This window comes from Gopherus evgoodei, chromosome 1 (assembly GCF_007399415.2).
Source record: "Gopherus evgoodei ecotype Sinaloan lineage chromosome 1, rGopEvg1_v1.p, whole genome shotgun sequence".
Lineage (NCBI taxonomy): Eukaryota > Metazoa > Chordata > Testudines > Testudinidae > Gopherus > Gopherus evgoodei.
In genome coordinates, this window is record NC_044322.1 from 22029031 (window position 1) to 22055994 (window position 26964).

Sequence of the window (26964 nt, forward strand, 5' to 3'; positions counted from 1 at the left end):
ATTTTTAGCTAACACTTCAGTGTTGTGACATTCAAAGCAGAACATAAGAAAACTGCCAACAGATTTTAAAGAATCCATTAATACTCATAGTCAGGAGGCTTCCATTTAGAAATTCTACATTATTCAGAGTGAAAAACTAATTAATTAGAATGCCCTTAGGACTCAGAATCTGCTTAAATATGTTAGTGGAAAAGTTAATTAATCATTGCAGAATGAGATCTGCAGCAGGGCATATATATGAGTTCTAGAAAATGGTTCCCTGAGCCACAGCTTATTTTTTTCCTTCCCTTTTAAGACTATTTCCCTGACAGTGTTTTACTGTTTACATCTCATTATTTCGGTAACACTTTATCATATGCCTTCAGTCTTTCATCAGCAAAATATAGCAGCAGTGCTGAGCAATGGAGAAAGGAAGGATAATGATAACAAAAAAGGAAGAGACATATGAATCAAGCCTTTGATTCACATGTTTTGTGTTTATCACTAAGGTTTCTTGATCATTCAGATGAATCTTCTAATAGAATAAGGGAAAGAAATGTGGGATCTTAAACACCCAAACATTTTATACACACTCTCATAATTCCCAGCATATGAACAACATGGTGGTAATGACTATAGAGTTGTTCAAGGCTGGTATTACTATTAACAGGACCAACAGCCAACTGATTGAAGTTTTTACCTCTCCTCTTTACTTAGCAATGGGATATACATGAGGTGGGCATACTGCTTCATGTTAACTGGAGCTTGTTAATCATTTGCTTTAACTAAAGAACTCTCATGCACAGTGCAGAAAAGTATTGAATGCCATCATGAAGTTAAAGATATACATTTAAGGCTTTGTTATATTAAACAGAACTCTTGCTATGGCTGGTTCGCAACCAGCTGTGGAGAAACATTATGCTTCTTTACCTTGATGCTGCACTTAAATGGAGATGTTTTAATGTTAATCAGCATGTGCCTACCTTTCTCTCCAGCCCAATTAGGATGTGCTTCATAGTTCAGTCAAGTCAACGGTAGACTCTCAGTGACTTGACTGGTCTTTGGATCCAGCCCACATTGCATAATGAAATACAACTGACCGTCTTTTGGGGAAATCCATTTTTTGTCACTACACAGCTTTAGCAAGGGTCTGATTCGGCATGGCATTGAGAATCCTGTGCTCTCACGGAAGTCACCGGGAGCTGAGGGCCTTTCAGGATTGTAGCCTATGACCATTGGGTTGCTATAAACAGAAAACGGTTAAGTGTTTGATATACCAGCTTTATATTTTAATACGAATGCACACACTCAGTCTAAAGGTTCTATAAAATATGTGGCTGATCAATAATCTAAACTTCCCTCTTTTTCTGGTGTGTGATATACACACAAGGCTTAACATATATGTTCAACCTTTCTGTTTGGTTTTAAGTTCAGGAATGTCTCATCTGCCCTCTTTTTCCTGGGCCTGTCTACTTAAAATGCTGTGCCACTGTAGTATTTCAGTGAAGACACTACCTATGCCGACAGGAAAGCATAGGTATTTCATCTCCCCAAGAGGAAGTAGCTAGGTCAACGACAGATTTCTGCCGTCGACTTAACACTGTCTATGCTGGGGGTTAGGTCAGTTTAAGGGTGTCATGCAGAAGTGTGGATTTTTCACACCTCTGAGCAATGTAGTTATACCAACCTAATTTCCTAGTATAGACCAGGCCCCTGAGAGACTTTATGGAGAACTGGCAGAGTTATGATATCTGAGATGCTAGGTAGCCACACCTAATTAAGTCATGTAATCACAGGGGAAGAGTGATTTTTTTTTATTCCAACGGTTTATAACTTTTTCTCTTTTCTATGTTTTTGTTAATACCTATTTTCTCACATACTGAACATAAATAGTTGGGAGTAAAGATTAAAAACCTACCTTTTCCAGGAAGGGCCAAGAGATCTCACAGCACACATCCAAGACACTAAGTGAGCCCTCCAGCAAAGCCAAGGAACATCAGACTTTACATTCTTGATATTGCTAAGGAGAAAAAAATAATAATGAAAAAACACCATTTGAGCTGCCTTTTTACATTACAAAGAAGTAGGGCACAAGCCCTTTAAAAAAAAAAATCTTTGCAGTCTCTCTTTAAGAGAACAGTAGCAAACTTCTCTTAGTGGGAAAAGCTTAAATAGCAGGTTAGCCTGAATTGTAGTTTGCTCATTGAAATAATGTGGGGCTTTTCCATCTTCCCATTCAATTCGTGCAGCATCTGAGTTCATTATAAACAGATGCCATTCTGCCTGAATGTGGTGAATGTGTACAGGTAGTTTTACAGACCAGGCATGTTCTAGGAGCTGTACACACAGATAGGAAGTCGTAATAATCTGACCCAAAGAATTTGCAGTCTAATCTGACAACATAAAGACAAAGACTGGAGAACAGGCTACAGCAAAGGAAGGTAATTGAAGGTGATCATCTTATAGAAGAGATTAGGGATTATACCATTTCAAATGCAAGTGTAAATAACCGTTAGAAATGTTATTGACAAAGAACCATGCCCCTTTTCACATCACTTTTAATTCCTTGTATCCTTCAGTGTGTGAAATGACATTATTTCCGTCTCTGAGGATGATGGGGACAAGTCTTTCTCTCTACAAGCTGCTTTTGTCTCCATGCAATTTAATGATGTGGAAAAGTAATATTGCCAGGTTCGGTGTCAGTGTTTCAGCATAATAAAAAGCTGTTCTGCTTCATCTCCTTCACTCCTAGCTGGCTTTCGCTAGCTTTCACTCTCTGATAAATTTGATCTAATTGCAATGCTTATCTTTGAACTATTCCTTAAATGACCCCTCTTTAGGGCTATTTAATACTAATGTGTCTTTCTGTGTCATGTAAACTTTTTTTTTTTAAACAGCTAGAATCCTAATGAGTATAAGAACAACACAGCTGTATGATAAAGCTTTCATTAAAGGATTCCTTAATAGAACCTACTGCCATTCCTTGATTGCATAATCAACAGCTAATGAAATTGTCTTGGTAACAAGAGCTACAGTGTATTACATCCTCTCTTGAGACTAAGTGGAAAGACAATTGTACCATCCTGAGAAGACTATTGATTGTTCACAGTTTGAATTTGATTGCCCTTCAGGAGAACTAAACAAGAGATCATCTTGAGCTCTGCTAAATGGATTTTGTTTTCTTTGGATATTAGTGTTTTACTTTCATACAAGGGACCACAAATGCCTGGGACCATAATCTTATTACAGATTTCCAAAATTTTACCAGTTTGAAGGCACTTCTCATGGTATGAGGAGAAATGGTAGCTGCTTACTTGTGGCACCTTTAAACTGCATCTGTGTTTATGTTTGAATGAATGCAAAGCTCTGATAGGCCTCTATTGCCTCTTTGTAGGAGGGAATCCCAAAGGGAAGTTCGCCTTGGGACTGGTTCAGAATGAATGGAAGGTTTACGTGAAGAGACCACTAGATCGGGAAGAACAAGACATTTATTTTCTGAACATCACTGCTACCGATGGCCTGTTTGTAACACAAGCTGCTGTGGAAGTGACGGTCACTGATGTTAATGATAATAGTCCTGTCTGTGATCAGGTTTGTCAGCAAATTTTAGTTGTGTAATATTTTACTAGACATAAAGTTTTCCTATAAAGTTCACTATTATTTATCACTGGTTTCCAGTTTCATTTCTTAGCTCCATTCATGGTACACTCTTAGTTCAGTGGCCTGACGAGTTCTGGGAGGCACTGGTGGGTGTAGATAGTTTCGCTAAAGCAGGTGGAAGGATAGTGTTTTAGAGAACATAGCAGTGGAGCTAGAGGGGCTTGGCCTTCTCCACACTGGTAGTTGTCTTATTATGTAGTGAGGTTAGATTATTGTTGGTGCAGCCCCTCTAGTGGTAACAATGGTGAGAGGGTCAGTATAGACAGGACACAGGTAGCCACTGGCAGTTTAACCACCCTGATATCTAGACCTATCTGAGAACAGATGATACAGTGGTAAAATTACCCTGTGTCCTGTCCTTGCGCTCCCACACTCACCATCAAGGATGAAGTTGTACTGCTACAGTAGTGAAATGAGGGGAGCGTTCAAGAAAAAGTCAGAGTAGCCAGTGTATGAGGTGTGTCTGCCTTTTTATTCCTAACACCTTTGCACTCCTACTAATGTTTTTAGTTTGTGCTGGTGTTGTGATACTTAAAATGGTTCAGATCTTATATTGATGAGTTAAAGTTCCTTAAGAAAAGTTTTCTTTTGTAAGTGCATGCACTATAGAGAGTAACCATGCAAAATTATGTCTGTGCAAAGATAATATAAACTGCAGCTCTTGTATCTCCCGTGTTTTCTGCTTTTGTCCCTAGTTTGCATATGCAGCATTATTTCCTGAAGACATTCCATCAAACAAAGTCATCCTTAAGATCAGGGCTAAGGATGCAGACATCGGATCCAATGGTGAAATTCGCTATTCGCTGTTTGGACCTGGGAACAATAAATTTTTTTTAGATCCAGAAAGCGGTAAGGTGACAAAAGTTTTGTCTCTGAATGACATTGCTAACCCTGGCCACCAGTTGGGGCCAGAGTTCTTGCCAATTATTGCTAATGCATTTTCCATTAAAGTGTCACATGGAAATCTGAACTTGTGCTGTCAGTTTATATTATTGCAGGCACTTATGTCCACTTTGAAGGTGACAGTTATAGGACAGTAGAAGGGAAGGAACCCCTTTGATAGCCACCTTGGATATTCCATCCATTGAAGGGGATTTAACCCTTACGTTTCCCAGCAAGACCTTCAAACCAGTTGTGGGCATCAGAGGCCTTGAGCTGGAACCCACTTGGTATAAAAGAGAGGGAGCTGCTGACCGAACGTTTACGAGGAGCCTTCAGCTTTGGAAATCATTTCTTCCACCAGGGTCTGAAGTAGCCTGAATGTGTTGATCTTCAGTACAGTGGCAAGGACTATCTTTTCATCCAAGCTTTTGGGGTGGAAGGGCCATGGATATAGTATTTATTAGCATGTTGGAGTGTTGTGGGGGTATTGCTGATTTGATACATGGTATTTGATACATGGTTTAATAACAGGAAGCATTGCATCTGATGGTACTGTTTTGTTTCCATAAATCACAGAGGTTGAAGCAGTGGGAGGTGTTTAGTATGTTAAAGGTGGGCTATTGTCCCCTATCAGAATAAAGTGTAATGTATTTAAATATGGGATCTGGCATATAAAAGACTAAATCAGTCCTGCTGACTAGTACCAGATGCTTTGCTGATATGTTAATGGTTGAAGACTATTTATCTGTTTTATAAGAAGCAGATAATATTTAAAACTTGTGGCATATGAACAAGCTACCTTGTGGTTGTTCTTAATGCCCATGGTCACACCTGTGTCCTTTCATTGGCCTATAACGTGTATCTGAGAATGAGAGATCTGATCTAAACGGGAAGACAGAGACACCTCCTGAGACTCTCTGAGCTGTTTGTTGGCAAAGATCAGCATTACGACCCTTTACGTTTGATTATCTCGGCTGTCATCAGTAGATTTACAGTGCATTTATGTGTTTAGAAATCTAGAGAGCCATGGAGATTATGAGAGTAACCAAAAGGCAGACATGAAAAATACTGTTTATTATACTCTCAGCCATGGGTGAAATTGTAGGGCTTTGAAGGTCATCCAGATTGGCTTACGTACTGCATTTGTACTGGCAGTTAACTATGGTGGATAAAGAGAAGTAAAAATGAAGCTTTCAGGATTTTGTATTCCTTTCAATGATGGACACTATTATTTGTTCCATTTTTTTCCCTCTTTTTTTCTTTTAATTCCTGAAAAATATGTGATCTTTCTGGTACTTACAATATCTAAAAATGAATAATCTTTTATATTAATAATGATGATTGCTGCTTTTACCCTATTTTAGGTGAGTTGAAAACCTTAGCCCTTTTAGACAGAGAGAAAATCCCTGTGTACAACTTGATTGCCAGGGCAACAGATGGCGGTGGCAGGTTCTGCCAGTCAGAAATCCATCTTTTCCTGGAAGATGTTAATGATAATCCACCAATGTTTTCTACTGATCATTACACCGCATGTGTCTATGAGAATACAGCCACTAAAGCTTTGTTAACCAGAGTTCAGGCCACGGATCCTGATGTAGGTAAGTGAGAAATGTTACTAAGAATAACTAGTACACAGAAAAAATGCATGGGTTGGCGGAATTGTGACAGAGATGGCACCTTCTTCCTTCTGTGTCTCTCCTTATTCACCCCTTCTGCTTTTCCTTCCTCTCCCCTTCGTTATCCCCTTTGCTGCTGCTCATTGTTGAGTGTGGCATGATGTCACAGATGTATAAGTATTGCAGTGGCCAAGGAAGTCTGTCATCACCATATTCTTATTGTAGAGATCACTGGTAGCAGTTATGATGGATTTAGAGTTAAGTTTAAACTTTTGTGCTATAAAGATCTCAAGTTGTTTTAGAGCTGAAGTTCTCCATGCCTTTTTTTGTGTTATGCTGGTAATATAGTTATATACCAGTAGAAATCTGTACCTGGGTAGAGAAATATAGGCCTTGATTCATCACAACTTTGTTATAATTTTACTCTGCTATTGTTGTACTTTGTATAGACTGGAGATATTCTGGTTATTTTCTTACTGGTTTTTTTTTAATGGCAGCCTTTTGTTATGTGAGGAACTTAATCATGAAATCTAGGCACGATTTTTTTGTCTTGTAACACAAGTGTTAAATTGTAAAAACCTTTGCTCTTTTTCATCTAATTTATTTTAGGTAGATAAATATAGAGTCTGACAGTTTTTCTTTTCTCTGCTTTATTTTTGGGCATGAGTGATGTTACCTACAAACCAGGATCTTCCACTGAGTGGAAAATACTTTTTATTCATATTTTTCTGAATTATAATAGATGCTGGTAGTATCCTCTGTTGTTAAGGTTGCTAGTTTAAATTTGCTGCATTCAGTAAAGTTAAAGAATAAGCTGCAAACATTCATTACTGTATCTATAAAGAACACATTATGCTCCTTGGTTGAAAAATCACAATTACTGTTTATTGTACTGCCCTGTAGTGAAAAAGCCAATTACTCTTAGTAAGCCAATACATATGTTGCAAACCCAGTGTTTTTATTTTCCACTGCTGTTTTAATTAGCTTTTTCTCATGTACGAAGTGACATTTAAAACAAAAAAAGATAGCAAAGAATTTGGAATAAATGTTGTTGATAAAAGTTTGTGCTAAAATCAACTTTACATAATGAGATGATGAACTATTAGTTTTCATGAACAATGGAGTTTGTGCATTAGTTTTCACGAACAATGGAGGTAATTGCTACATTCATTCTCTTTCTGAGACTGCATATTTTTATAGAAGTGGATAGGTGATGACAAATATGAAAGAATATATAGGCTTCCTATAATGTTTAGAGCTGTAAATCATAGACGGCTGTGTAAGATGGAGGAGTTATTCTGGTTTATGAAACTGATTTTAATACAATTCAGTGTTTTATTAGTCAGCACTAAAAAAACGTATTCCCACTGTTGTGGAAATGAATGCATTAGGATCGGATATTTTTTTCATAACATGCAGTAGTTAAATCTCTGTAGAGTATCCTCCACTTCCCTTGAAAACATTTGTGTAGCTTGTAATGAGCCGAAAAACATATTTTCCACAGAGCATTTTACGATCAGTGTCAGTGTCTGCCAATTCCTCTACTATTTCGGTCCTTGAAGAGCCATATACTCGATACCTGTAAGGAGTGTGAATTCCAATTTAGAGAACTTGCACCCTTTTCAGAAGAATGAAGGAAGGAATGCCAGCATGGAGAACATTGAGAGAGAGCTTGAAAGACAAGCCATGTTGTTGGCTCCAGGAACGCTTCCCACTAAATATAATACATCATGTGGAGGAACTGGCATTATATTGAATGAATGTTTGGTCAGATACTCTTAGGATAATTAGGGCAATTTCCAGGCAGTAGGAAGATTTGGTGCCATTGCTAAGTTATTGATGGTTTTTGTTGTGCAGTACCTGCTTCTCAATATATTATTTAACACATGGATGTGACTCTGGTTGCTTCTTAAGGGCTTGGTCATGAAATGTGCTGAGCTTTTCCTAAGAGACCTTATGAAGTCTGTAAGAGTTGAGGGTGTCATGCTGTCTGGAGTAGCTCACAAGTGGGAGCGTTAATCTCAGGTCAGATGGTGTGCCCTGTTTTCTTACACCCCAAACTGGTGGTATATTCTATAATTCAATTTCACCAAGCCAGTAACAACTGTGCACTGCTGGATTGCTATATTAATCTCACCATGGAGCCAAAGACAGTTGCCTGAGGCTCTCTAATGCATCTTGCCACCCAGACAAACTGGGCTAAGTGATGAAAAATTATTAAAACCAAAAATCACCTCACATTAGGTCACTCCTGACCCCAAAGGGCCAGTCACTTACCCCAGGTCAAAGGATATGCTTGATCTCACACCAAAAACAATGTTGTAGCCAATTTCTTTAGTAAACTAACTAGAAATTTATTAGCTAAGAAAAAGAAATGAGAGTTATTGAGAGATTAATGTAAAAAAAATACATTACAAGTGAGTCAGTGTTTGTAAATCCAAATGATTAGCAAAGGCTTAGTAATCTCCTGATTTCCATAAATCTCTCAGGATTACCCAAAACAGCTTTGGGGATCTCTGTCTTGTATCTGGAATGCCCCCTGAAAGTGTCCAAACGGCTCAGAGATGCAGGATCGCTCCCAAGGTAGATTCTTATAGCTGTTTTCCCCAGAAAGCAGCCTGGCATGTGTTCCCATCACAACATGGTTCTGTAGATTTCCCTTTGTTGAACACAAGGACCCAGGCTTTGAAGTTAGCATGCTTCTCATTGACAGTTCTAAGACTTCAATCCTGGTTAACTTTACAGAGACATACATAATGCATTGAATTAAGCCATCCAGCCAGTCTTTCCTTGGTTTTCATGAACAATGTGATAGCCAGAAACAATCCTTCATTAGTTTTCATGCAGTTTTACACGTTAAGTAAATTCTCATCTAAACTCTAATACATGCTTTGATCTAGGGTTAATTAAGTACAGTGATGTATTATGTAAAATGTAATCGCATTCAACAGGTTACAGATAAATGAAGACAATACCATCACATTTCCTTTTTAATTATGACAACACACAAGTGAATTGGCCTGATCACATTACAGTGCCTTCTGACACTCCTTTGATTTCTATTAGCATGTGAGTGAATTAGCCTGCTGCCTTGGTGGGAACTGGCAACCTGCTTGACAGCATCACAGAGGGCACTCAGTACTATGCAGGATTTGAACCTAAATTGTCAGATTTATATTTAATACATTCATTGATTTTGTTTCATATGGCTGGCTCTGGAAGCAGAAGAATGAACTGATCAAACCTCCATTGTTCTTCTGAACTCTTGGATACACAGTTGGTAGCTCCCATCTGTATCTAGGCAGATACACATGCTAGAGGGGGACAGGAATGAGAGGGCTCTGCTTTCCAATTTCACAACTTTCAGTTGAAGAGAATTGCTTTGGATAACAAGGAGCATAGTTCAATACAGTGCATAGTTCAATTTATATTACCTCTCCCCAAAGATGGATGGTCCAAACTGTTAATTAAGTGGGCATCTGGAAGAAAGTGGAGGGGCTACACAACTCCCTTTGTTACACTACAATTATTGATTTTTTTAAACATAAACATATAGCATTGCTATCTGCCCTACTTTTACTGGAAATTCCTGATTTTTCATGGAGCTCACCTGTATCATGCAAACTAGTGAAATAGCCCACCATCCTGCTATTGTAGATAGAGTATAGAGGCTTTGGGACCTGAGATGTTACTAGTTTTACGGCATAGCAGATAGTCTCCCAGATTTGCAGAGACACCATAGCAATCTGATATGTGGAATCTGTTGTGCAACGTCTTCCCTACAGGAAAACTTAATGGAGAAATCCAATGGGAGTTAGGTGCCTGGATGCTTTCAAAAATTCTACTACTTCCAACTAGGCTGGCACCAGTATTCATCTTCAGGTGCCTACACGCCTCTAGAAATCTGGTCCCTAGATAGGGCCGGCTCCAGGGTTTTCCCACTCCAAGCAGCAAAAAAAAAACCAAGCCGTGATCGTGATCTGTTGGTGCTCTACCGCCGCTGCCTCAGCCTTCGGCGGCAATTCAGTGGCAGGTCCTTCGCTCTGAGCGGGAGTGAGGGACCCGCCGTCGAAGAGCCAGACGTGCTGCCCCTTCCCCATGGCCACCCCAATCACCTGTTTGCTGGGCTGATCCCTGGAGTCGGCCCCATCCCTGGAGCTTTAACATTTGTGGTGGCCAGCTGGCAGATCCAGCTCTCCATTTCCCTCATCCAGTACTGGTGTTTTTGGCAATTTATTGAAGTCTAACAAGCTCCTTCTAGTCAGTCTTTTATTTGATCAGTCTGTCATGGGAGACATATGCTGGAGGTACCATTCAACCAACATCACAGTTTCTAAGAATTGTACATGATAATTTTTTAACACAAAAGATATTTTACCCAACACAAGATAGCTCCTTACGATGAATAAAGATGAATTATCACTGGACTGAAGGATGATAAGTGCCGAGGGACTGGTGATCATGACCAGATAACACTGAATATGGACAAATGGGGGACAGTTCCATTAATTACCATAAATACTTCGTGCTTCAAAAGGGTAATTTCCGAAAGCTGAGCAAACCTCATTGAGATAAAAAAAATAGATAGAATAATGTGTATGAAGATTCAAAGTTCTTTAAAAGAATGCATTAAACGTTCAAAAAAGCTGTATTTCCACAATTAAGTAAGAAGATAACTTTGGCTGAAAACCCACCCAGTTCAGTGGCAAAATGAAGAAAAAATTAGCAATAAAAAACAGTATATAAAAAATAGAAAAGGAGGATAATAGAAATCATATAAATTAGAAGTTATGAAGAGCAAAAAATTGATAAGGGAAAATAAAGTCATCAGGGAAATATCCATAGCTGCCAGGGCTAAGGACAGAAATAATTTTTTAGTTATACTAGGAACAAAAGAAATCCTGACTGTTGTAGGCCCATTACTAAATAGCTAACTGTTAATAACGATGCAGATAAGGCAGAAGTGATCAATAAATATTTCTCTTCCGTATTTGGAAAGAAGGAAGATGATGTGCTCATATCACATGAGAACTATGAAGTAATTTCCAGTCCATTAATAACTTAGGAAGATGCGAAACAACATCTACTGGGGTAAACACTGTAAACTCAGCAGACATGGATAACTTGCAACTAAGATCCCTAAAGGAGCCTTCTGAGAAGATCTCTGGCCTGCTGATGTTAATTTTTAATAAATCTTGAATACTAAGGAAGGGCCAGATGACTGGAAGAGTGCTAATGTTGTGCCAATATTAAAAAAGGAACGCAGAATGACCTAGTTAGCTATGGGCCAGTTAACCTGATATCAGTCCCAGGTAAAATAATGGAAAAGATTATATGTGATTTAATTGATTACGAAATAAAGGATAGGAATATAATTAATGCCAGTCAACATGGATTTATGAAAAATAGGTCATGTCAAACAAGCCTGATTTCATTCTTTGATGAGATTACAAGTTTGGTCGATAAGGGTAGACTTCTGTAAGGCATTTAACTTATGACTGCACAGCATTCTGATAAAAAATTCGAACTATACAATATCAATAACGCACACGTTAAATGGATTAAGAACTGGCTGTCTGACAGATCTCAAAAAGTAGGTGCCAGTGGGAAATCAGCATTGAATGAGGATGTTTCTAGTGGGGTTTCACAGGGATTGGTACAAGGACTGAAGCTATTCAACATTTTCATCAATGATATGGAAGTAAATATAAAATCATTATTTACATTGCATCTTCCAGTGTTGCTGCACAGGGTGGAATCTAGTCTTCTCCTTTCCTCTCTGTTATTTGCTGCTACTTCCACTGTTCTATTGTGTTGAAATAGATTGTTCTACCCTTCCTGCTTAGAGTTCTTCTTGAGGTTTCTCTTGGGTGCCCTCATTTCCGCACACCAGCTGGTTTCCACTTGCCAGCTTCATGTAGGAGTCTGTGAGTTGGTATCTGGAGTAGATGCTCCAAATATGTCCAGCGCTTTCTTCTGATTCTAGTGGAAACAAGTTGCTGGTTCGTATTTTCTTGGATCTTTTCTTTGGTGATGAAGTCTTTCCAACCAATGCCCAGAATCTTTCATAGGCACATATTTCTTCTAGTTTTCTAGTTTTCTGTCTAAAAGATCATCACTTCTTGCAGCCATATGTGTTTGAATTGAAAATTCTCAGTTTTGATTTGATGCTGTATATCAATGATTTCCATATGTTGTTGAGTTTAGTAAATACTGTAGATGCCTTTCATATCTTTGACATCCTTTCCTTCTTGAGATCTCTGGCCAATACAGTGCTCCCAGGTGGGGAAGCTGTTCTCTTTCCTTGATGTTTTTGCCATCTAGTGTGATGTTACTGCTTGATGTCTGGGTTTCCGGTATGTTTGTTTTAGCATAACTAATTTGGAGCCTTACATGGTCTGCTGTGTTTGCCAGATTGACTCTTTTTGTAAGTTTTTGGGGATGTCACTTAGTTGCATACTATCATCAGCAAAGTGTAGCTCTTCTAATAATTTGCTATCTCCTGATGCTATACCAGTGTTAGTACTCCAGATGCACTTCTTTACTATGCTGTTTATGGCAATGCCAAATAACAGCAGAGATAAAATGAAGTACTGTTTCATGCCAGTGTTCTCACTGAGCCACTCTGTAGGCTGGCTTTTCACCATTACAGAATGAAAAATCTCTATTTATAAAATTTGTGGATGACTCAAAGATTGGTGGAGTGTTAAATAATGATGAGGACAGGGCAGTCATATGAGTAATCTGAACCGTTTGGTAAGCTGGACCCATGCAAACAAAATATACTTTAATATACCCAAATGCAGAGTTCTACATCTAGGAACAAGGAATGCAGGCCAGAACTACAGAGTCGGAGACCATATGTGGAAAGGAGTGATGCTCAAAAGGATTTAGGGGTCATGTTGTCTGAGACTGTCCAGAGCAAATTATACTATTAGAGCACATATCTCTCTTCCCTGAGGTGAAGACAAGTCTAGGAATGGTCTCTGCTGGGAGGGTGAAACTTCACAGGTATAGTGTAAGAGTGCAATTTTGGGAAGGATTTCTACAAACCTAAAGAAAAGTTTTGAATACATCATAAAGCAACACATACAATGAATAAGCTCTGTGATGCATTTCCAAAGCATCCCTTTAGTTTTGTGAAGCGGTGCTTTTAGTTGCTGATGTATCCTGCTCTTTTGAAAGGCTGTAACCTCATAGCAGAACACCATGCTTTGAGATGTACCTGTCAGTTTAAAAAATGTATCCACACAGTGGGATATTTTGTGTGATGACCTTGGCTGCTCCACATCTTGTATGACTCCTATGGCTCAGTATGTCTCTGCTATTTGATTTACTTCCATTCAGATTCTATTTCCTGGGCTTGATTTCTTCAGGATTTCTGCTGGATATTGTCATGGCCTGCAGCGGAAGGCTCCTGGCAGCAGAATTTTTGCCCAAGTCTGATTAAAGCGGCATTATGGGCTTGCACCCATCCAAAAGTGTGTGGTGCTCTTTAGGTCCAGGTAGCTCAGAGGATGCATTATGTTCAGCACATCCCATGTCATGCACGCTCTGCTAGTTGGGGCTCCTATAGACCCTTGTGTGTAGTAAGTGATAGCTTCCCTCATGTATGTGAGGGTGACATGCAAACACTCTGCTCTCACACTACAGTCAGTCCCATCTGGGGTGCATTTGCCCCAGCTCTGTAAAGAGAATGAATCAAGCTCCATTATCTAGTGTTTTCTATATCTATGTATGGTTAATTTGTACCTGCAGTTATCTCTAAATGCCATCTCTCTGAGTTTTTCCCTCTGTTGGTTGAGGGAGGATACAACATTTTCAGCAAAGATCTCAGTAACTATGATTAATATCTGTTCTGTCAGAAGTTCTGCTCTTTTTCAAAGTGTTTAAATCCTTGCAAGTACCGAGGGAACTACTAAAACTCCAATAAAAATGAAATACTACTAGCAAAAAAGGCCTAGGGACGTGGATAATTCTCTGTTGTTTGTGTGTGTATACATATAAAGAATTAAGTTAACAAGATTCAAATTTGCATATGTGTATAAAGAATTAATTTAACAAGGTGCATGTCAGTCACTGACCCATTGTCCATTTTACTTGTATGGTCTATCTTTCCCCAGTCTGCCTTTTCAGTTTTCAGAGTATGATATATATGTAAAATTACACACACACACAAATCATCTACCGAGCTATTTTCAAACTTTGTGAGCTGAGCCCCTCCTTTGAGTTACAGTTTTTGGTTGTGCCACCCCCAACCCCATGCGTTAACTCTGGGTTTTAAAAGTTGAGTAATCAGGAAAGGCCATAGGACAGGGGTTCTCAAACTTCACTGCACCATGACCCCTTTCTGACAACAAGAATCACTACATGAAGCCAGGATGGGGGACTGAAGCCTGAGCCCCACTGCTCTTGGTGGGGGGGCCAAAGCTGAAGCCCCAGGGCTTCAGGCCCACACAGGGGACCTGTAATCTGAGCCCTGCCACCAAGGGCTGAAACCCTCAGGCTTTGGCTTCAGCCCTGGGCCCCAGCAAGTCTAAGCCAGGTCATGACCCAGTTTGGGGTCCGGACCAACAGTTTGAGAACCACTGCCATAGGAGCATCCTAAGGCTAATAATTACACCATGAAAAATGGAGATGGGAGCAAGCACTGTAATTAGACTCTTAGAATATCAGGGTTGGAAGGGACCTCAGCAGGTCATCTAGTCCAACTCACTGCTCAAAGCAGGACCAATCCCCACACAGATTTTTGCCCCAGATCCCTAAATGTCCCCCTTAAGAATCGAACTCACAACCTTGGGTTTAGCAGGCCAATGCTCAAACCACTGAGCTATCCCTCCTCCAAGTTAGGCAGTCTGCTTACAGATAATTGCTAACTTGAAAAGTAACCAGTTATTTCACAGCTCTTGTGACACAGCTTTCTTTTTTTTTTTTTTTCATATTCATAGAATATTTTTTCTTATGGTTGTCTTGACTTTTTGCCATGCTTTAACAGTGTGTTTGTTTTCTCTAGTAAAGAAAATATTTCAACCCTCTCTTTTTGGTTTTCTTGAGCAATCTCATTTATTTAAAAAGAAAGAATGAATTCTTTTAAAAATTCAATTAAAATAGAGTAAATTAACTTTCCCGGAGAAAACATTTTTCTTAATTAGTCAATGGAGCTGGATTAAAACCAGAAAGAGAAACATACTACAAACCTTTAATATTTGAAAAGAAAATGATTATGTGGTGTCATCAGCAGGCTTTGTGAGCTGCAGAAAAGTAAATGGATGTCATGTCCAGAAAGCAACTTAATCAAGGCATTATTTGATAATCCTCACTCCTTGCTGAACTTGGTCCGGGTCAATCCTTGAGGTAACTCCACTGACTTCGGTTGAATGTAGTCCCCCTCAGCCTGAGCTCAGCTGTTGTCTCTTTCAGTTTCTTGCCCCAGGGTCCCCTATGGGAGCCTACCATGCCTGGGCAATCTCACTGTTCCCAGCAGGAGTTCAGTTCATTCCCAGGGCCCTTTTTGAGTCTAGTTACCTCAAATGCTGGCACTATTCCCCTAGTGCATCCACAGACTGTTGGCTAGGAGCAGTCTTACAGGGCCTCTTGCCTGTATCAGGCTTGTATGTCCATCTTGCCCCACACGAGGCAGGAGCGTAAAGGGAAGGCTAGCCACTTCCCTTGCTGCTGGAGCGAATTGGGAATCCCTAACTGCCTCTCCTCCAGGGTAAACTTCTCTCTTTTCCTGTGGCGAGCATCACCTTTTTAAGCTCCCCTTCTTCAGGTGGAACATGTTCTGCAGGTGTGCCTAACTAGCGATACCTGAGTGCATGAACACCTTTATATCATCAGGATAGCATCGTGTCCCATCTCCCACAACCCTTCCAAGACCACAGAGGTTTCTTGCTCAAGTGTCAGGCCAGTCTCTGTCAACCTGGGAAAAAAATCCACATTTGTATGCTCTTTCCCTGCACGTTGCTGCTCCCAGAAGCTGGAAGACTGGAGGGCTAGATACCAGTTTATAATGTGGGGGTTCTAACCCTTCATGGAGTGTAGCCACTGCAAGGGCACATGGTCAGTGACTAAGGAAAAGGGACCTACTCAGGCGGTAATACCTGAGTGAGCCTACAGCCCACTGGATAGCCAGAGCTTCTTTCTCAATAACTGAATACTGTCTCCCCCGGGGGAACAACTTCCTGCTTACATATAGGATTGGGTCCTGGGAGAGCACCACTTCTGGGCTGACATTCGAAGCATCTGTATAGAGAATAAACTCCTGGGTGAAGTGAGGGTTGATGATGACCGACACCTGGCTTAGAAGTGTCTTCAAGGTATTAAAAGCTTCATCAGACCAGTCCTCCCATTGGATGTTCTTGGTGTTTACCTTTTAGCAAGGGAGCTAAACTGGAGTGCAAAATTGTAGATGAACTGGCAATAGAGTCCCACCGGGCCCAAGAAGCAGTGTATTTGTCGCCTAGTCTATGACAGGGGATATGATTTTAACACACAAAGACTTTGTCTAACACAGGTTTCACGTGGCCTCCACCTATCCAATACCCTAAATAAATTACTTCTGTTGTGGCCAACATACACTTTGCCAGGTTAGCAATGAGGCTCGCCTCCTGTAGGAGTGTCAGTACTGCCCTTAGGTGCTGTAAGAAATCTTCCCACATATAGCTATAGATGACAGTGTTGTCAAGGTAAGCCACGGCCTACTGCTGGTGAGGTCTGAGGATTTGGTTCATAAGATGCTGGAAAGTTGCTGACAATCCTTGCAACCCAAACAGTGTAGTTTTTAAATGGAAATGGCCAAAGGGGATTGATTATACAGGCGTCTTCTGGAAGGATGGAGGCAGGGGAGTTTGCCCTTTATAAAATCAAGGGGACTGACCTATTGTGCTGGGCCCAATTGCTCTAACAACTCCTCCACCCTTGGCGTTGGGTAGGCATTGCATTTTACAATGTCATTGACCTTCTAAAAGTCAATGCAAAATTGAACTGTGTCATCCGCTTTAGGGACCAGGAATATACAGGCCCTGCAGTTGCTCTGAGACTCCTCAGTATCCCATTTTCAGTATGGCCTTCACCTCTTTTCTTACTGTGTCCCCTATCCTTTTCAGTAAAGGTCAGGGATTCTCCCTAACCGGTTGCCCTGGTGCTGTTTCCTGATGATATTGTATTGTGTATGTTCTCTCCAGACTTGAGGAGAACAGCTTAGCAAAGTCTGAGATCATTTGCACCAATTGGATCTTCTGATCCAATGAAAGGGCCTCACTTAACAGTAGAGGTCCAGGTTCTGGGCAAGCAGCTACCTCGGGCCGTAGTTCTGGGCTCACCGGGTGAGTGTCTGTCAAGAGAGTTTCCCTGATCATCCATGGCTTGAGAAAATTAAGACCTTAGTTTCCTTCCTCCTGCCAGATAGCAGAAAATTAAGACCTTAGTTTCCTTCCTCCTGCCAGATAGCAGGATCTCGTAATCTACCAGGCCCATTTATCTCAACACCTTTAATGGACCCTGCCTGTGAGCCATCAATTTCAACTTCAAGGATGGAGTCAGCCTCTGTTGCACTTTATGAAACTTTCTTCATGTTCCATGTTTTCTTTTCTGTTTGTGCAGCAGCTGCTCTTTCAATGTATTTTGCCCACATACTCAAGCATCAAGATCTGGATCCATAGAGGGATGAGGCAGAAAGGTTGCAGGTCCACTGCTTACAGGCTCCTTTTGTTCTGCTTGTACATGTAGGCTGAGACCCACCAAAGAACAGTATCCATCAGTGTCCCAGTTGGATTCCTCTGGCTCATAATAGCATCCTGATGTTGCAACCTGGCAGCCTGGCTGTCTTCACGAGGAGTGACTACCTATCTGGTCCTGGTCTTGTTTCCACATACAGCAGTACTGCAGCATTTTCTCATGCAACACAGACAGGTCTCTGATAGGATTGGGGTGAAAGTGAGCCGGTACAAGCTGGTACTCGATACCAGTAAGAACCTGCACCGGCCCATACCCAGCCAACATTAAAGCACTGCTGTGGCAGCACTTTAATGTCCCTGCCCCTTTTGCCTCCCCTGTCAGCAGCCCTGCCCTTAGGGTCCATACCATCAGAGCTGCCGATAGGGGAGGTAAAAGGGACAGGGACATTAAAGCACTGCCATGGCAGCGCTTTAAGGACAGTCCTGTGCCGTGGCAGCGCTTTAACGTTCCTGTGGGCCCCCACCCGCTGTCGATGGGGGGGCACAGGAACGTTAAAGCGCTGCCGCAGCAAAGGGCCCTACAGTGCTTTAATGTCCCTGCCCCATTGGCCTCCCCTCCCTCGCAGCCTCCGATGGGCTGGGGGGGAGGGCAAAGAGAGCAGTTGTTCTGGGGCCAGTGCTTTAAAACAGCTCCGGATGCTGCCTCCGCTAGTCAGGAAGCCTGAAAGGGCTGGTTGGGGGATGCTGACCCCCAGCCCCTCCCCTTCCACCCAAGGCCCCAGCCCTTCCGTGGGCCGGAGGGTCCCCCCCGCAGCCCATACCAGTAAGTGGCCTAGCTTACTTTCACCCCTGGATAGGACATGATTGTCTTACACAGCAGAGCACTGATGCAGACACCATTAGTCAGTGTCATGAGAACCCAGGGTGTCTGCCTCTCTGATTTAACAAGATTCAGATCTGTTGGGTTCTTCTGTTGTTTCCCAAAAAGAATTTCAGGGCTTCTCCTCTCAGAAAGTCAGCTATCCCTCCATCTGCACCTGCACATCTCTTCCCCTGAGATTTAGCAGTAGCCATACCCCCTTTTTCCCATGACAGGCCTCTAAGAGTATGTCTAAACTGCAGCTGGGGGGTGTGATTGCACCACATATAAGCCCACCCAAATTAGCTTTGATCAAGCTAGCTTGCCAAAAACATCAGTGAAACCATGGCAGCACGGGCAGTAGTATGGGCTAGCCATCCAAGTACAAGCCTTTTCTTGACCCTGGATATGTACTTGGGTGGCTAACCCATGCTGCCTCCCATGCTGCTGCAGCATCACTGCTATTTTTAGTGAGCTGGCTCGATCAAAACTAGCTCAGGTATGGTGCAACCTCCTGATTGCAGTGTAGCCATGCCCTGAGTTGGATCCCTTGTAACTAGTTTTATCAATGAATACTGGGCATATTTTATTAATCATGTAGCCAAGACTATTAAAAAGCATCATTGGATGAAGCAGCAAGAGGAGATCAGTCTGCTTATACTTCATTCAGATTATAAACCCCAGAGTTATGGCTTCCTGCATTTAAACTCATTCTACAAGTTGCTTCATCCACCAATCCTTCACCAGACAATGGAAGCCAATACTTATATTTAAGGACCTTTTGAACGGAGAAATCAAAGAGATTCTCTTGCTGAGGTTCCAGAAGTGCTGAGTATACTTCAAGACACAACTTGCAGTTCGGACCCATATGCACTCTGGCTGGTTAAAGCCAGTTGAGAGACTCTGGGCTCATTACTGGAGGAGATTGTCAGTGCCTCCCTTTGGGATGGCAGGCTGCCAAGTTTTCTCAGAGACTCTAAACTCTCTCTGTTCAAGAAGTTCTACCTTGACATTGGCAGTCTACACAACTGTTAACCTGCATTGAATTTCTGGTTTGGAGAAGGATTGTTGAGAAGGTTGTGGAGAAGCAGTTCTGGAGATATCTGAAATCTTCAGTTTCCCCTGAGCCTGGTCAGTCTGATTTCAAACCTGGGTATAGGTCAGAAACCACACTGGTGGAATTTCTTGACAGTCTTCTCTTAGTGATGAATGTGTCCTTTCTAATTCTTTGCAATTTGACAGTAGCATCTGATACAGTTAGCCACAAGGTGGATGGCTGTCCGTCATATCTGATCATGGCATCACAGCATCAAGTCTGTTTCCATATGGCTGTATCTATCTATGAGGTACAAGATCATGAACAGGTATAACACAGGAATGTGCAGATTCCCACTGAAGACTTGGCATGACACTTGGCCCTTTTTTCTATCAGTTATTGCACCTGTCTTCCTCATAACGTTTACGATCTTTATTGATAGTTACACTCCATTCAGATCTGGCTGTGGCAATTTCTTCAAAATTATCATTTATGCTGCATGAGGTGAGATTCTGCTTAGGAGGGTGTCTTTGAAGCATTTCATTGATCACCCCTCCTGCACTTTCCAAGTTTCAGCTCGCCATAGAAAACTTATTTCACAGACAATCATTGCCCATCATGATAATGTGTCCGTTTAAGTTGAGCTTTGATGATCATCACCTGAATACTAGATGTTTTTGCTCTTTCAGGGATGTTAATGTTTGAGACCTGGTCTCATCAGTGGAGCTTCTGAACAGACTGGAGACAGCACATGTGGAAATTTTCAAGTTGCCTGAGAGGCACATGTGTGTATGTAAATCTGTCCACATTTCACACCCATATACAAGGGATGCTATTACTGCTACCTTGTATATCATCAGATTTTTTGACTGTTTGATGGTGCGCTGGATGAGTAGCCAAAGGTGAAGTCCTTCAAAGGCCTGGCTTGCTTTTCATATTCTAGATGATGTGTCACAGTTAAACAGACTCAAAGCTTTATCTCTCAATGACTGGAAGAAATAGTGACCTGCATTAAAACCATTTGGCTTAAGATCAACCTGAAAAGGCTGGCGAGAATGCTGTTCAGTACGGGGAAGCATCCTGAGGGCTTAGGAGAGTGTATGATCACCTCATAAACTGAGGTTTTCTCTTCCCTTTGTCAAAGAAGTTGTGGTCCCATTAGTACATCTCTGCTTCTAGACTCCCAAATAGCAGCAGTGGCCACAAATGCCCGTTTCCATCCATGCCTTTGCACAATGCTTCTAGGCTGGAGCAAGTCACAAAGGCCACTCAGAAATTTCAGCAAGTACTGCAGAACCAGGCTGTCCACCTTCTGAGTAGGATGGGAGAACAAGGGTACATTCTATCTGGGCTTCATATTCTGAGATAGCTGCCTGCAAATTGCCTGGTTTCGTTCAAGGTATCGGTTACAGTCAGCAAACTCCTAAGTGCCTTCTGGCCCGGCTACTCTAGGGGCCACCTCTCTGTCTCTCACCCATCACAAAACCTGTTCTTATCTGGAACTACAGAGGCCATTGCCTCCGTAATCTGCTACTTCCAGGAGTTTGCCTATGTTTGGCCACATTTAGAAAATCCCTAAGACTAATCTCTCTTTCTAGCCTTGTTTCGTAAGTACGAGCTCATTTTCCCTGTGCTTTCAAAGTGACCTCCGTATTTCTGTCCTCTTAAAAACTTGGCTCCCAGGTGATCACAGGGTGTTAGAACCTTACTGTACAGGGAATTGTTTTTTGCGTTCATCTAGTTGTTGTTGTTATATATGTATTTATTTATTTGTATTACCATAGTGCCTAAGACCAGGACCCTGTTGTGCTAGGTGCTGTACATACACAGAACAAAAAAATAGTCCCTGCCCCAGGGAGCTTACAGTCTAAGCCAGGGGTCAGCAACCTTTCAGAAGTGGTGTGCTGAGTCTTCATTTATTCACTCTAATTTAAGGTTTTGCGACCAGTAATAGATTTTAATATTTTTAGAAGGTCTCTTTCTAAAAGTCTATAATATGTAACTAAACTGTTTTTGTATGTAAAGTAAATAAAGTTTTAAAAATGTTTAAGAAGCTGCATTTAAAATTAAATTAAAACGCAGATCCCCCCGGACCGATGGCCAGGACCCGGGCAGTGTGAGTGCCACTAAAATTCAGCTTGTGTGCCGCCTTCGGCACACATGCCATAGGTTGCCTACCCCTGGTCTAAGCCATGTACGTTGGGCATAAGGCACTGGACTGGGACTTAGAGGATCTAGGTTCAGTTCCAGGTTCAGCGCAAGCATCCTGTGTGACCTTGAGCAAGTGGCTCTCTGTCTTTCTGTGCTGACCTCAGTTCCCCATTTGTAAAATGCAGATAATACTTCCTTTCTTCCACCATTTGTCTGTTTAGATGGGGCGAGGACTGTTTTTCTACTGTGTCTTGCATAATAGGGCTCTGATTTCAGGCGGTGCATCTTGGTGCTACTGTAACACAAATAACAATGAATTAGAATACTGGCAATTATATGACTATTTTTAATTACATTTGAATGTTTAAAACACACCATAGGTGTATCAAGGACTTCATGATTCTCTGGAGAGCCAGCTAATCCTAATGTAATTTAAATAGCATCTATTTTTTTTGTTCTTGTTGTTGCTTTTATGTAAGCATGGCTGGAGAAAAGAGAGTCCCTCAGCTCCCCCTGGTGTGAATACTGTACTCCTACTATGTCAAGTGGAAAACAAATGTGATTTGTGTGGCTTTTGATCAGTCATTTTTACAGTGCTTTTCTACTGCTGTAAAGCAGAATAATACTGTCACAAACTTTAAATTAACAAAACAGGCCTGGAAGGGATCGGTAGCTCTTGCTTGTTCAATTAATGTCAGGCTTGTAAAGTTCTCAGACAATGAGGGCAACAAATACTCCACTGATAGAGGCTAAGAATGGGGAATCTACAACTTTAATGGATCTTTGCATTTTAATAATAATCTCTGGTTGCAGTTCCTAGGACCTGTGCATTAAATAAACCAGCAACCAGGAAACTTGTGTGGGGTTGTTTCAGCATTCGCTTTTACAAAGATTTGAAATAGCTATCCCACTAAAGTATAACTGTATGGTACCTTCACTTCAGGCCTTGTTACTGCAGACAACTTTAGCATACACATCTCTGCAATCCTTGAGTGCTATTCCCTAAGAATATCATTGTGAGTGCACAAGTGTGCCCAGGACCAGAAATTCTTTAATAGCAGTGTCCGCTGGTCCATTCCTCCATCCTGTCCCCCATTGTAAGCCCAACTGAGAGCAAAGGATGGTGCGAACTGATTGCCTCTCCAAGTCCTTTTCTACTCATTGTCTGGGATGGAACCTCCGTTTCTGTGTCAATTTCTGCTCTTAGGTGATTTGCTTCATCAAATTTGTAACTATTGTAGATAGGACTTTTAGTCTGGATAGTTAGTTAGTGTGGCTTGTAGTGATGGTTAGTGAGCTGAAATTGGGGAGAGGGGGTTCCCGCCACCAATTCCACCACCGTTTCAGGCATCTTTGTGCTCAAAATTCCAGGCTTGAAGCCTTGACATGCCTGCCCCTGGGCTTTGATGAGCGACCTGCATAAAACTTGCCTGTATTGCCTCTGGGAAGCTCACATCTCCTCCAAGTTCACAGTGGTTCAAGAGCACTTTTTGTACAAGATGCACCCCTTTGGCCTCCTGACAGCCCCAAGGGTATTCTCAAAAGTAATTACAGTCATAGCCACATACTTTCACAGACAGGAAAGACCAATATTTCCCTGACGGCACAATTGGCTGCTCACGGGTCAATCATGCCAGGAGGTACAAGCAATAGCCACCACCTCACTCCAGCTCTTTCATTCCCTCAGACTCTTAAGTCAATTTAGACACATTGATGCTCACACAAACCATAGATTTCACTGAGATGGGTCTAAACTCAGTCACATCAAGGCCTTAATCTACCTCAAGACCAACTCCTCACCACTGGGGATCTCATCAACCAGCTTCATCTCACCCTCAGACTCCAGTCCAATCCTTGGCCTTGTTAGGTCACTTGGTGAGGTGTACCTATATCTCTCCATTTGTATGTCTGCACCTATTATCTCTTCAAATGTGGTTACAGTCTGTGCCACAAACAGGGGTCCCTTGGACAAGAAGGTCTCTCTTTCTCAGGACATGTTGACATCATTCACCTGATGGCAGAGCAGAGACACAGTATGGGGTTCTCCTTTCTTCCCACGCTCCGTACAAAGACACTCACAACAGATGCTTCCCTGCTGGGATGGTAGTGCATCTTGACGGTCAGACAATCCACGCTTCCTGGTCCCCACAGGAATCCAGACTACATATCAACCTGTTAGAGCTTTGGGCAGCTCAGGAGATGAGCAAGTCATTTATACTCACTGTTTGGTCCACACACGTCCAAGTCAGAGCAGACAACACGACCACCTTGTACTATATAAACAAGCAGGAAGGGAGGAGCAAGATCCTTCACACTTTGCAGAGAGACAGTCCAGCTCTGGAACTGGTGCATCAGGCACAGAATCACCCAACATGTCCTAGGGTGATGATTTCCCTCACAGACAGCTTCAGCAGGCATTTACACAAAGACCACCAGTGCGAACTCCCCCCACCTTCAAACAATCTGGGGCGTGTCCCATCCTGGGATCCGTTTGTAACCTTGCACAACAAAAAGAGATACTGCTCTTGGGCTGCCCATGGCCTCAGCTCTAAAGGGGATGCCTTCCTGGGGAAGTGGTCAGAAGCGCTGATATACACTTTCCCTCCCACCCTTCTGCTTCCTTGCATACACAAGAAGATCAAACTTGATGGAATAACGGTGATCCTGATAGCGCCTTAGTGGCTGAGGCAAATCTTGTTCACTACCACACTATACCTAGCCTCACGCCATCCATTTACCTACAACCATTCCTGGGCCTGGTGTCCCAGAACTTGGCCAGGATGAACCATCCCAGCCCAGCATCTCTACATCTGGCAGCATGAGTTTTGGATAGACAACCAACATAGAGAGAGCCTGCTCTCTACGAGTTTCTCAGTTACAGCTCGAGACCTTTTATGCAGATACGTTACTTTGCTAAATGGAAACAATTCTCCCTTTGGTTCCAGCATACCCCAGCAGGTAACCGGTGATCAGGACTCCCCTCATACTGGAGTATCTTCTGTCACGCAAGACATCCAGCTTGACCTGAACCTTATCTTTTCTGCTCACAAGAGACCACCGTTTGAATCTTTAGCCTCCCATCCTCTCCTGCACCTATATAAGTGACCTTTTTAACAATGATTAACTCTGCTAGAAGGGTTGGAAATCTCGGAGCCCTTAAAGTAGATCTAACTTGTACAGTTTTCCACAAGGAGAAGGTTTTGTTGTGGCTTCATCCTATGTTCACCTCTGAAGTGCCTACTGAGTTCCATCTTAACCAGACTGTTCACTTTCCAGTGTTTTGCCCTAAGCCTCAACAAAGCATGGAGGAGACAATACTCCATTCCCTGGATGTGTGCAGGGCTTTATCCTTCTGCCTGCACAGAACAGCACCCCTAAATTTTTTGTTGCTATTATTGAAAGAATGAAGAAGGCTGTTTCCTCGCAAAGGCTCTCTAGGTAGATTTTCTCCTCCATCATTCTTTCCCATAATGTTATGAAAGCCCCTCAGGGACCATTATGCAAGAGTGCAAGTGGCATCAATACGGGAACCTCTCCCCCCTCGGAGATATGCAGAGTAGCTGCATGAGATTCCATACAAACTTTTACCAGGCATTATGCACTGGTCCAAGCTTCTACTGTGGATGAATCACTTGGCTTGGTGGCACAGCATACCCTCCTCCTCAACAAACACTGCTTGGGAGCCATGCACAGTGAATATCCATAGAGACCCACACTTGAAGAAGAAAGGAGGTTACTTAACTTATAATAACTGGATTTCTTCCAGATGCATAGTCCCTATGGATAATCATGGCCTGCCCTACTTTCTCTCTGTTTGTGTCATCTTCTGATTCATGGTAGAGTTGGAACTGGAGAGATGGTCAGTCTATGCTACCCTTATGTCCTCAGCTAGGAGCACAAGGAGGTGCAGGACGCAGGCATGGACCAGGTTATTGGAGAAGTTGTGGTCTCAGGCACAAAGAGCGCATGTGCACACACAGTGAATACCCATAAGGACCACACATCTCAAAGAATTCCAGTTACTATAAGGTAAGTAAGCCAAGCCTTTCTGGAACTATAACTGGGATCTGAAAAATAAAAGACCACATTACCCAATTCCATTACTGTTCTCAACCCAAAAAAATACTTTCCTTTCTAAAATGTCCATACTGTTGCTGGGACTGAGTGGTGCAACTATCCCATCTGACAAATTTCAACCTATAGAGACAAAGTTTTGTTCCTCAACACACATTTTTAACTTTCATACTGTGTGCACAATGGAATGAAGGCAATGTTGGTAGTGAAAGAATGTAGTTTGCCACCTGATGTGCACACTAGAACCCAATTTATCTGAACCGCTGTTATCCAGCTCTTTGTATTAACCGAACAACCGTCATGCACAGATCCAGAAGCAGGTGATCTCTCTTGTGGCCACTAGATGGGGAAGCAGCCTTACACTTCCCCATTCTCTTGATTATCCACATTTTTGATAATCTGATCAGCCCCGTTCCCAATTAGATAAGATAAAGGGGTTCTGATGTATTTGTTTTTCCATACATACATTGCTGTTTCTTCAAGATGTGCTCTGAGGCAATGCACTTTCAGCATATTCTGTCTGTCTCTTATTTATTTAGATTATGAACTCTTCAGGCAGCAACTGTCTCTCTCAAGGTCTGTACAGTACATAGCAGAAAAGCAGAGGCCCTGTACTTGATTTAAGTAGTCACTATGGAATGGTGTAATAACAACATGGAATAAAAGGGGAAATAGATGCACAACTGCTGCTGTTGTCATTTGTGGGAATTCTTCTATGCCCAACATAAGGGCCCATCCTTACTCAGGCAAAACTCATGTTGGAGTGACCTCAGTAAGGACTGGACCCTAAACATTTATCACAGCAGTATGACAATTTTTTTTTCCTCATCACTTTACATTTCAAGGTTTGCTACAAATATTTGCTAGTTAATCTCTCAAATGCCAGTGAAGTCAGCGAATATTAATATCGCCATTATTCAAATGGAGAAAATGAAATGGAAATGTTATTTACTTGTTCAAGGCCACAGAGTCATGGGTTAGATCTCAGTAGTCACTGGTTCGCAGTTTTGGGCCTTGCTTCTAGACTGC

General features: G+C 41.9%; 1 protein-coding gene across 1 annotated transcript in view; it reads left to right on the forward strand.

Moving 5' to 3' along the window:
* The window catches only part of FAT3 (FAT atypical cadherin 3), a 485653-nt gene that overhangs the window by 387204 nt on the left and 71485 nt on the right, over positions 1-26964 (forward strand). Inside the window, 3 exon segments of the mRNA XM_030559193.1 lie at positions 3374-3570; positions 4335-4488; positions 5886-6119. Coding sequence (XP_030415053.1) covers positions 3374-3570; positions 4335-4488; positions 5886-6119 — 585 coding nt within the window.